Source organism: Protopterus annectens, chromosome 11.part0, assembly GCF_019279795.1.
Source record: "Protopterus annectens isolate FY-2018-M chromosome 11.part0, PAN1.0, whole genome shotgun sequence".
In the NCBI taxonomy this organism is placed as follows: domain Eukaryota; kingdom Metazoa; phylum Chordata; order Ceratodontiformes; family Protopteridae; genus Protopterus; species Protopterus annectens.
Genome location: NC_056745.1, coordinates 905,051,095 through 905,063,820, shown reverse-complemented (window position 1 = coordinate 905,063,820; position 12,726 = coordinate 905,051,095). Strand labels below are relative to the sequence as shown.

Below are 12,726 nucleotides of genomic sequence, written 5' to 3'. Positions count from 1 at the left end.
TTTTCTCACTTAAGTTGTCAGTAGCTTACTCCCCAATATACAGTCAAACCATACTGATTTTTTTCTAAAGAAATGCTTTCCATGGGCATTACTCTCACTGCTACACAGAACACATTATACAAGAGTTCTATAAAATTGAGCCACATGAGGGGAAACCTTCCAATAAGTACTACACTGATGATGTAGCTTAAATCCAGCACTCCTACTTAGATATGGCATTACTGCCGACGTATTAATAGTAAATTATTTTTTTTGCTGGTCACTGCTTCCTAGGCGGTTACCAATTTCTTTGTAAGAGAAGCAGATCTAAGATTTTTCACTTCCGAGATGACTGTGACATAAATGGTTTGAAGACCATTTCAAATACAGTACCTGACACAAGTCTGCTCCCATGTGCAACTGCTAACTTGGAATTCTAGCTAACATATGGCATATTCAGAACTCCTATAATCACTATTAACTTTTTTGTGCTACAAGTAGTAGTAGAATTGTAGTAGTATTCTTTTCACACTGCCTTTTTTCCTTTTCGTTCCCTGTAACAGGCTCTGTAAACCTCTCCTTGATGCACTAGACTACCACTTCCTTTCATGGGGTGAGGCTTAGAACCTCCTCAATGTCAACTCTTTACTTGTGTTGCTCTTCTCACTTTCTTTATATGAAAGGCATTATTCTCACTGCTACCATTCTTGTTTCCTATACACAATGAAATCCTGGTATGACAATGCCCTTACGCATAGATTTTTAAGTATCACGTTTTTGTGACTGCACTACATCCAGACAGTATACCACTAACAAGTCTATCAGTTTTAATAAGATTTTTTACGTAAATCATGAACCTGATCATTATAGTCCATTTTCCTGAATCAATACCATCAACTGTTCTTTCTCTTGTCTTGTTTACTGATATAAGAACATTTTATATTTCTTCTGTAGTGCCACTGTATTATGACTATGATTCTCAGTCTGACTTTAAGGATAGGGGAGTTACAATTGCCCTAGAATAACCCTGATGGCTTGCTGGCCTCCCCCATCCAGAAACAACTAGTTCAATGTTTACTAATGAAGTATTTAAACAAATTATTTAGGATTCTGACTAAGACTGATGCCAACCATCCCTGCAAGTGACCTCCTGCCCAGTCTCCAGTGAAGTAAAAGCCTAGGGGATCTATGTAATTTATACATCATACGTTTGAGGCTCTCAGTGCACATCATTCATCCAGTAGAAGGTAAGGCAACTTCTCAGACAGTTGTTTACTATTTGCCAAATGGCCCTCCTCAAAGTTAATCTGTTGTGTTTCTCATCTCTTTTCCAGCCAGGACTGTCATCTATCCATGCAGCTGATCCCAAAATCCTAAGGTTGTTTTTGTCTTTATTCCCACTACTGTTCTGGGTACACATCTAAACTCCCTATCATCCCAGGTCTATAATCTAAAAAATGAAAATATACGAGCAGGATGCTTCTTTCCCCTTTGAAGTTAGTTGCCAACCCCTTGCCATTCAACTTGTAAAAGACTTTCAGTGACCTCTTTTGCCTCTGCAGAAGATGCATCTTCATAACAACTATGAAAACCAGAAAGGTGTACACCGCTTCAAATGGCTACCCTATTCATCCTTCCTATGAACATATTTGTGGCCTTTACTTCTGAAGAATACTTTACAGCTGGGAAGGTGAGTGTGCATTCAACATTAGCCTACATCATCGCCAAAAAAAAGTCTACTTATCTATTTAGTTAATATTACAGAAAATAAGTAAGCACTTGCAGGACATGTGCATTTCTCCCAAATTGTGTGAAAAAAGCAAACAAAGAATCCTACAAAAACAAATTTCACATCTGCCAACAACCTGAAAAGTAATCATAAAAATGCTATCATAGCATTTTGCTATTTATGGACTTTTTTTACTGTTTAGAACTTAAACTTTCTGGTATAATTTAATCAAATGGTTTTCTTTGTGCTGCTCTCCTTTATTGTTCCTCATACTTCTGTACAAGCTAAACTGGGATATCTGTGGCCATTTTCTTGCTAGCCAAGAATCATCTTTTAATCAGTACTTATGTACAGTTTTCCATACAGTGTTAAACCAAATACCTTGCTGTACATGGAGTCTCAAATAAATGTAAGCCACCAACGTTCTATGCTTACACTTATCAAGGGTACCAGAACTTGTCTGAGATTTGGGATGTATGGTTAGGCTTAAAAAGGCCCTAGTGGTCATTAGACTAGCCCACCTATGTATAAATAAAACTGGTCTCTGAATAATCTTCCAGATGCTACATTTGTAACACATACAGCTGTTGTAATGACAGGCCACAGACGTATGCAGCTGATGTTGTGCAAGATGCCATGTTTCCAATAAACTTGGACTTCATTCAAAAACGAAGTCCTGCTTCCACCCCTTTTCTGATGGCCAAAGAATGTCTGAAGTCCAGAAAAAAAGAGTGCGGCAAACTTATGAGTGTTATTAAGCTCTTGTGGAACTCACCTGCAGACTCTACACAGGATATGAACAGGTCCATCAATATTATAGGGGGCTTTAAAATCAGCTTGCTTTAAAGTTTTCCAGAGTAGTAACTACTCGTTACGCAAAATTAACACTATCCTTTGTCCTGTGATGTCTAAAGAAGTACACTCTGTCCTCATCAAGATTCATGGAAAGCGTATACTTAATAAACTAATAATTTGTGAAAATTATTTAAAACAAACTCACCCCAGGTAATGTTTTGATATTGTGCAATGCATTTTGTGCCTCAAGGGCAGCTTTCCGTGCATAAAACGTTACGAAACAGCAGCCTGCAATCACAAAAACAAAACATGTAAGAGCACATTAATTTGTACACAGGTGCAATCCATTTGCGTTTCTTATAAAATTTTAAAACCACATACTTGCATATAACTGTCTTATATCATACAACAAAAACAAATGTACTTACCATCTAAAAAAGGTAAATAACGATGGAAAACATTCTGTGAATAAAACAATAACATGAAATAATGGAATACAGGAACACAGCTTTCACTAAGACAAAGATAAATTAGGTTCCGTTAGTGGCCTGGATTTTGTAGGAAGGGAGAAGAATAATGAAACAACTGTCTGTTCACCTTTCCATGAGGGGAAGGAATGGGGGGGGTGGGGGGAGATGTGTCTCAGGGACGTCTCCACTATCAGTTTTATGACTGGACATCAGAGACCCAATGGAAAGGGGGGGGGGGGACTGTGATCTTACTGTAGAAAGATAGGGCTACTGGTGATGCTTCATTACATTTCTTGTGGCATCCTTACAATGGGTTTAGTGCCTTCCCTATCACTGAGGTGTGTGGGATGGTTAAGCTATAATGCAAAATTCTCTTTACTGATGCTTCTTTGATGGTGGTGTTGCAGTTGTTTTTCACCCCAAACAGGGAAAAAAATAAGAAGTTATGTACCTACCATAACGTTCCATGTTAGTTGTCTTCTCTCACCTTCTTTCTTGCTGGATGGGTTCGGAGCCGATCCTCGGCTCCGACTCGGCACTTGCTAAGCTCGAGAGCTAATTTTACCAGCTCGAGGCAACCCTATATCCCATGATGCAAGGCGGAGACTACCCAGATCTCGTTTGGTAGCTAAGGAAATAGTAATATATTCTTCCAACTGTAGAGGAGGAAGAAAAAGTAACAATACTAAATAACATCATAATCCTCTAGAAAGGATCAAGCTAATCTAGTGACACTAGAAGCTGAATAGCTAGAAAAGGAACAAAACCTCTTAATAGAAGAGGCATAATCTTCTCGGTCTGACCAGGCTAGGGGGATGGAGGGCGGGACGCAAGAAAGAAGGTGAGAGAAGACAACTAACATGGAATGTTATGGTAGGTACATAACTTCTTAATGTTAAGTTGTCAACCTCGCCTTCATTCTTGCTGGATGGGACCGCGTCCCTAGGACCTCTATCCTGGGTGGCTCAATGGAACAGACTCTTGAGAACGGTGGAACCAAAATTAGCTCTGTCTCTGGAGGCCAAGTCTAATTTGTAATGTGAAACAAAGGTATGAGGAGAGGCCCATGTGGCTGCTGCACAAATAGTGTCTATTGGAAGTCTAGCTTGAAAAGCTGTCGATGTAGCTAGAGCTCTGGTAGAATGGGCTTTTGGCTTAGAAATCAACTCTCTGCCTCTGAGCTGATAAATGTAAGTAATCACAGAAGACAGCCATCTAGATAAAGTCACCTTGGAAACTGGAAGGCCTTTCCTGTTCTCTGCATAGGATAGAAACAGTTGATCAGATTTCCTAAAAAGTTTAGTTTTGTCCAGATAATATCTGAGCTGGCGGTGAACATCAAGACAATGTAACTTTTGTTTCGCTCTATCAGAATAATTTGGGAAAAACACTGGAAGATCAATGGATTGATTTAAGTTCGTCTGCAATGCCACTTTTGGTAAGAAAGACGGATTAGTCCTTAGAGATACCCTATCTTTGTGGAAGATTAAGTAGGGAGGACGAATGCAGAGAGCATGAAGCTCAGATACTCTCCTGGCGGAAGTAATGGCGACTAGAAAAAGTGTCTTCCAGGAAAGAAATTTCAAAGAACAGGCAGCCGCAGGTTCGAAAGGGGGAAGAATCAAGGATGTTAAAATTACATTTAGATCCCACTGTGGTGGGGGGTCTCTAGGCGGTTTAAGTAAAAAGATACCTCGAAGGAATGCCTTGCAAAGTTTATGTGACATAATGTTGTGGTCCAAAAGGCCTATATGAAAATTCGAAATGGCTGCCAGCTGAACTTTTACTGTGGAGGAAGAGGATCCTGAATGAAAAATCTCTGCTAGGAAGTCCAAGACCGAATGAATCGGAGCAGTATAGGGGTCTATGTTCCTAGCTTTTGCCCAGAAGGAGAAACGTCGCCATTTACTAGTGTAAATCTTTCTGGTAGAAGATTTTAAGGAAGCTACTATGATATCCCGGACAGGATTAGAAATCATAGGAAGCCTGGCTAAGGATGGAAGTGGAGCAACCAAGCAGTGAGGTTGAGAGAAGGTATGGATTGGTGCAGCTGCCCCGACTGGTGGATCAGAAGATCTGGAACTGGGTCCAGATGCCATGGCTGTACCAAGAGGTAATGATGTAGGAATGGAAACCATATCTGTCGAGGCCAATAAGGGGCAATGAGAATCAACTTGGCTCTCAAGGTGGTTGCTTTCTGAATTAGTTGAGGTATCAGCGGAAAGGGGGGAAAGGCATAAAGAAGTCCCCGGGGCCAATCTTGGGTTAGAGCGTCTCTGGGGGGATGGCCTGGAAGGGGGAAGAGAGAGAAGAAGTCTGGGCATTTGCTGTTTTGAGGTGTAGCGAAAAGGTCGCAGCATGGAAGGCCCCACTTCTGAAAAATCTCTTCCGTCACTGATTGTTTGAGAGACCACTCGTGAGGCATGAGAATAGCTCTGCTCAATCTGTCCGCTATGATGTTGGATTTCCCGGGGATATGCGTTGCTATCAGAAACCGCTGAGAAGAGATTGCCCATTGCCATGTAAGCGTTAAGGTTAACAAAAAACAACTATAGTTATGAAAATTAAGGGGGTGAGACTAAAGTCTTATTATTCAGAAACTTACCTGGAGCTGGTAAAAAAAGGCACCTCGTTAGCGAAGCGGCAAACGAGATCTGGGTAGTCTCTGCCTTGCATCATGGGATATAGGGTTGCCTCGAGCTGGTAAAATTAGCTCTCGAGCTTAGCAAGTGCCGAGTCGGGAACCCATCCAGCAAGAATGAAGGCGAGATTGACAACTTAACATTTGGGAGAAAGACAGCAGTGATTAGCTAGATGGTCAGCAGGTATGCAGTCCCAAAACAACGGAAGTTAAAATTTATTTTTAACTATTTAGCTATTTTATTTAATTTATGACAGGAAATTATATTTCTAAGTTATCTTATTTGGTATCTTTAATTAAAATCCAATATTTTGAGTTGTTCTGAAAGATCATCTTCTTCTTTCGGCTTTTTCCCCGGTTAGGGGTCGCCACAGCAGATCACCTGTCCGCTCATGATTGGCAGTGGAGTTTTACAGTGTCGAGTTGCCAGCCCGGTGCCCAACCTTCCACAGAAGGCACACACATGCACACCCTCACACCTAGGGTCAATTTAGTGTGTCCAATCCACCTACAGCATGTCTTTGGGATGTGGGAGGAAACTGGAGCACCCGGAGGAAACCCACGCGACCACAGGGAGGACATGCAGACTCCGCACAGAAGGCACCCCAGCCGAGGATCCAACCGGAGAACCTCTTGCTGTGAGGTGGCAACGCTAACCGCTGCACCACCGCGGCCGCCCAGAGTTGTTCTGAAAGATAACATCAATAAATTGCTTATATATAAAATCATTTCCTGTCAAACCTTTGATCGTAAGATTCCTCACTGAAAATATAGAATGAGTCACACAAAAGCAAGCTCACAGGAGTTATCCGTGAGGAAACTTAACTAACATTCAAGAACTTTTACTGAAAATGGACAAGATGGACAACAAACCAGACAATTTTTAAGAAAAATGCTCTAAAAAACTGGAACAAACACAAGTCTCTTAATCAAAAGAAAACTTAAACATCAGGAATAGAAGTTGCCTTAAATGACATGGACGGGAGACTAACAGAGGAAGAAAAGAACACTGAATTCTTACCGAGACAAAACACCTTAATTTTGAGCAAAATAGATGATCTAGAAAACAGGTCTTGGTGAAATATTCGTATCTTTGGCTTGCCTGAGAAGACAGAAAGTGGAAGTATGCTTCGACAGAATCGAAGCCGAGCCAATCTGGGACACTGTCGGAGTCGGGGAAAGGAGTATCCCACAATTAGATGCTGGCCCACTCGGGATCACCAGGCCCTGTGACTCCAAAGCTGAGTGGATTGGAGGAGTAGGCTGAGGTATTGGGGTCAGCACTCTCATGGATCGGAGAAGGAAAAATACCCAGCTGGATCTGGGCTTTGAGGAAACTCCTCATCATCCAATCCATATCAGAATGAGAGAGCCAACAGGACGGAGAGGACAGGGAAGAAATCCATCGACCTCACTGGCGATAAGCTTGGCCAGGAGGTCTAAGCAGGGGAAGGGGGACTTGCTCCTGCTCAGAGTATGACTCCAAGCCCTGCAATCCAGGTGGGTGTGACTCAGAATCCGCTCCAGAGACGAGGAGCTATGGATTCTAATAACCTCCGATGGCCCAGAAAGCCTGCTCTGACCCGAGATCAAAGGATCCGGCAGGGTGGGAGGTTTGGTCAGTGCCGACTCCCCAGATTCCATGGAACCTCTCGGATCCAGACAGAAGCGATCCACAGATGGATTCGATGGGGATGCCTTTGTTTTTTGGAAGCAGATGTCCTTGGGGAAGCAGAGGGGGGGGGGGTCACTTCTTTTGGGAAGGAGTCTGGACATCAGAGGAGGGAGGAAGCCCTCTCAAGATGAGCTTATTACTCTTGTCAACAAGGGCCCAAAACCAAAAAAATCCATTTTACAAGACAAAAAACAATACTACTGCAACTTACAGACAGTAAATCAAAACAACCCTTAGAAGTTTTGGGCAGGATTGAATAATCTACTTCATCCTGGACAAACTTCTACCCCCATCCCAGCTTCTACTATTGACAAATGCCCCGAGGTTGTTTCAGACAGTTTTAACCGATTCTTTACTGAGACAATTCAAGCCCTAGCAAGCCAACTACCTCCTAGCTTCCCTGGTCCTGAAGGTATCACCCCTAGAAACCTACCATCATTCAGCTTCCAACCAGTGGCCACGTCACTTATCCATACCTTGATCAAAAAATTAAAACCTTCAAAAATCAGCTGATGCTATTGCCTATATTTAATTTGATCTTGGGGAGCTTTAGAAGAACGCCATAAAGCCCATAATTTGTTTCTATGGGTAATTTTGAGTCTAGACTCTTTAGAAAGCCATGGTGCAGTTTTTGCTTTTGTTCTCTTTGAACGAGCAGGTGCATGCAATTCTAGGATACTAATTAATTGAACCATAACAGAAGCTAGAATTCACATCATCTGGAAAATATCCTATGCACTCCCACTTCATAAAGGAGGCAGCTCTACTGAATTCTCCAATTACAGACCAACAGCCATACTCTTTCCACTTGCAAAGATTATGGAAAAATGTATTCACAGACAACTTATGCACCACCTAATCCAGAATCACCTCATGGCAGATACCCAACACGGCTTCCGTCCACACCATGCACTACTTCACCCCTACTAGCTTTCACCAACAACATAAACCATAATTGCAACAACAATCACATATCCTCCGTCCTCTCCTTGGATCTTTCCGAGGCATTCGACATGGATGACCACCAACTTCTAATACACACGCTGCAAACATTAAGTCTAGATACTAAGGCCCTTCAATGGTTTACTACCTGAATGGGAGACAGCAGGCTGTTCTTTGGCAGAACAAACTCTCTAACCTACTACCCAACACCCTTAGAGTACCACAAGGCTCTATACTAGGGCCCCTGCTGTTTTCCATCTTCATTAACGACCTGTATACTGTCATCCCAAAAGTCAGCTGTATCCAATACGCTGATGACTCCACCCTGATCTGCTCTGCCACATCTCCAAAAGACTTATGGTCTGCTACCCAGTCCACCTTTAACACTATAGAAAACTGGCTTTCTGAACGTCGTTTGATACTAAATCCCAAAAAAACTAAAATGCTGTTATTCCCACCAACACAGAGGTCTCCTGCTTTTACCTTTATCATAAATGCAAATGATGGCACATTAATCTTCCCTGACCCCTCTACAAAACTACTAGGTGTCATTATAGATAATCTAAAATTTGACCTACATGTAAACCAATCGATCAAAACCATCAATAAAAAACTAGGGTCACTTTACAGAATAAAAGCCTTCCTAACCCATTCAGCTAAAATTGCCACGGCTTGCTCTCACCTTCTCTCAACACTTCTGTATGCATCCCCAATACTCTCTAACTCTCAACCTGCTACAACCACATCGCCCGGTTTGCCACTGGGTTGCCTTTTAGGACACATCATTGCATCAATCTTAACCAGCTTGGGTGGCTTGAACTACCCAGTCTAATTCAGTATAACCAACTGATCATGGCTTATAAAATCCTTTATAATCCGGATAATACTCCTGCACTTAAAAATCTTATCACCCCCTATCACAATCTATGACTGCTTAGATCCTCTAACAGACTACTAATTCAGACGAGCAAAATTAACAATGCAGCTGGTGACTCTCTCTTTGCAATCTCTGTAGGCATTTCCTGGAACTCACTTCCAGCTGACATTAGTCTCCTCCCTAGGTCAATTTAAAACTAGACTCAAACAACATCTGGCACTAATCTGGCTATGTCATTGTATCAAGCCTGGCTAACTCTCTTCTAGACTATGTAAAATCTATTAATCAACTACTGTTTAATTTACCCCTGGCTTTCACCGGGGTTTAACTCTAACCTGTGGAACATGTTTATTATTGTTTGCTTATGTACTCTTTGCCAAAATTATAACTGCAATGTTTTTAATGTTTCTGTTTACCTGGGGCTTTTCTCCCCAGGCCTCTGCTGAAAATAGACATACATCCAGTCGGACTATCCCGGTCAATAAATGTAAAATAAAATAAAATAAATAAATAAATTCATCCATAACAGCCTGGATGTACTTTACCAACTACTTTAAATCTATTTGCAGTAATTGTTGAAGTGCAGCTAATCAACTGAGGAATCTTCTGCCAGTGTCTCATAGTACACGAAGATAAATCTCCAAGAGAAATTACTTCCTAGAAGGTCACAAATTCTTGTTGTGAAGCTACAGGGTGCTTCTGTTACTGTTAGCTACACTGAAAAGGGTTACTTTGGCATTGGTTCTTGGCATCAACAGGGCTTAAACTAGACAGAGAAGTTTTCATCCAAGAAGCACAGAATATTTTTTCAAAGGCCTTTTTATGACAAATTGTTTTCTTCAGAAGAAACCAGCAGGTGTGGAAGGCCCTGCAGCAATGTTGGGAGAATGAAGAGAGTGAACTGGTACCTCCTCTCATATGATGCACTAACAATTTGCCTTTCTGTCTGGGACTGAAGCTTCCTCCTGCTGAATCTTTTACAGACTGGGAAGTGGAAGCATTATGACACCCCCCCCCCCCCCAAGTAACACATTTAGTCTGGTCATCACTTGGGAAAAGGCACACTTTTGAAACAGCAGTTTTCTGCATTTTGAGGAACACAGAGCCCAGGCCAAAGCCTATGCTCTGATACAAGGAAAAAGGTGGACCAAAGAAAATGGCAAAAAAACACATGCCCCAGCAACTCGCTAAGACAGTAATAGTAGACAAATGGGATAAACAAATCTGTCAAAAATGACAGAACTGAGCACTGACATGCAGAATAATCAAGAACAACCATTATAAATACATAGGCAAATTCTTTTGTATCCAAATTGAACAAAGGTAATGAAGAACTGGAGATATGGGAGCAGATAATGACAAAATAATAATAATTTGGTGAAGTTCCAAGCATCATGTTTTCCAAGTAGATGTGGCACATAGTTCTACCTCTTACAAAAGATGTCCACTTGTTACCCAACCAATTAGTATGTTTTTATTTTACTCTCTTCCTCTTGTAATCAATGTCTTTGCAGAATGTGTACTATGGGCAATGGCAGTACAGGAGAGGAGCCCATATTTTTACTGAAAACTGTTACCAGTTTGAATAAGTTTTCAGGGGTTGCAATACAGACTTCACAAAAAAAGTTTTATATAAAGCACAAAACAGTTTTGATAAGGAAAATGTTATATTTATTTTTTTCTATGCATAGATATAATGCATACCTTACTACATATCATGGACTGGTGATTTTCTTAAAGTAATGGAAGACAGTTTGTGTGAAAGTGCAGTAAAGTATTCTTATTCCCTCTGATATACCTGCAGAGGTCATTAATTCTCTATATAATTTAAACTATCTGGCTGCATCTAAACTGCAAATTCCATCCCAGATAGCAATGGAGGAATGTCAGCTCTGAAGTCAAGAAATGAAGGCTGGTCATGCAAGGGAAACCTTTTGCTACTTTCAAGAGACTGTTTTTATCCCCCTCCGGGAAGGAGTATGACAGAGTAGACACGTTACATTTACCTGCTTATTTGATTGCATCTATTAATTGGTTGAAAAGGCTGCAAGGAATGGGACTTCATCCTCTGAGATGTCTCAAAGAGAGGGAAATCCACTAAAATTAAATCCACTTTGGAAAGACGGTTCTTGATTGGTGCTCAAGCCTACACCCTGTCCAGCTTTGTTGTAATGCAAGTGCAACACCAAACCCCTGCCACTAATGGACTAGTACCTGGGTACACCTTTTAAGGTAAAGACACAGTCCTTTTATGATCAGTTTGCTACAATAATCTTCTCTATGTATGCATGTATGACACACAAGCCACATACTCAGTCCAGCAAACATTATTAAAAAAAAAAAAACTCTCAACAAAGACAAATTAAGAAGTTCACTAATGGCTACATTTTTCAAACAAGGAAAAAATGATTGCACTACAATGAAGGAATGGACTGGGAGATAAGCTACAGTCCTGAACAATACATTATATCACAGCTGTATGTCATTGGGTATAACAGAAGAAACATACTGTCAGGGTTCAGAAAATCACAGCCACACTTATTGCAAGAGCACTTAAAGTTCTGTGAACCATCCTGACTTTGAAAGGACTACTGATCAATGACTAAGTCCCCTCACACTTACACAGATTGATATGTATACAAGGTGCACTGATGTAACAGTGAACCTTCATGTGGATGCAGTATGGCTGCTGTAAGCAATGATAAAGGAGGGAACTTATACCACCACTATTCATCACTCAGCAGCATCCTCCAGATTCAAACTGGCACTTCAGCAACAATGTATCATGTAAAATATCACCTAGATGTAGTGAAATGTAAGCTGTTAGCAAGGGTACCAGCAAGTGAGTAGTAAACAGGAAAATAAAGCTGGCATGTAGACAAAACATAAAGAAAGGTTATACGAGAATTGCTACACTAGAATTAATGATTAGTTACAGTTAAGTTCAAAAGGCACGGCACTTCTAAAGTGGACTCATTAATTCATAAAAACCTGTAAAGTGATGCAGTTATAAAGAATAGTTGTGTAAAATCTTACCATAACCATAGATGTCCTTCTCTTCCATGTTGTAGTAATACAAACCCTTGGGTTTTCCTCTCTTGCTACCCAAACGTCCAGTCAGTATACAAAAGCTTCTAGTCACTATAGAGTATGTGGAACGTCTGACATTGGCGTAGTGTCCTTCTATTCTCATGTTGCAGTATTACAAACCCTTGGGAGAGTGCCAAAGCTCACAGGAAGAGCCACTGGGGAGGATTAGGGCATAGTAGGCCTCAGAGCCATAAAAGCATGGGAAAGGCCTGTTTTCTGTTTTCTTTTAAGGGAAAGCCTAACGGGTGTTGGGACTAAGGTAGGCCTAGATTCAGTAACATGTGTAGTAGTGGAGGGATCCGTCTGGGCAGCTGCTACAAGCCGAGGTACCCCCTCACCATTTGTAGCTGATGTCTGCATTACCTCCAAGGATTTTGCCTTCCGCTCTGGGTTCTGCAGCTTCCCCAACAGTACCTGCTGTACCCATATCAGTGGCTACCAATTGTTTCTCCAGGCTAACGTTGGGTGGAGGAGATGCAGCAATGGATTCAGGCCTAGCAACTTTGCCCTTTTTCTTTTGTGGCTCAA

At 41.3% G+C, this 12,726-nt stretch overlaps 1 protein-coding gene across 9 annotated transcripts in view; it reads right to left on the bottom strand.

The window, feature by feature from the left end:
• Positions 1 to 12,726, bottom strand: part of CELF2 (CUGBP Elav-like family member 2) — a 1,986,852-nt gene that overhangs the window by 857,161 nt on the left and 1,116,965 nt on the right. For all 9 annotated transcript variants that reach the window (XM_044088293.1, XM_044088297.1, XM_044088292.1 and 6 more), the window contains exon 3: positions 2,709 to 2,791. In XM_044088293.1, coding sequence (XP_043944228.1) covers positions 2,709 to 2,791 — 83 coding nt within the window. The remainder of the gene's footprint in view (positions 1 to 2,708; positions 2,792 to 12,726) is intronic.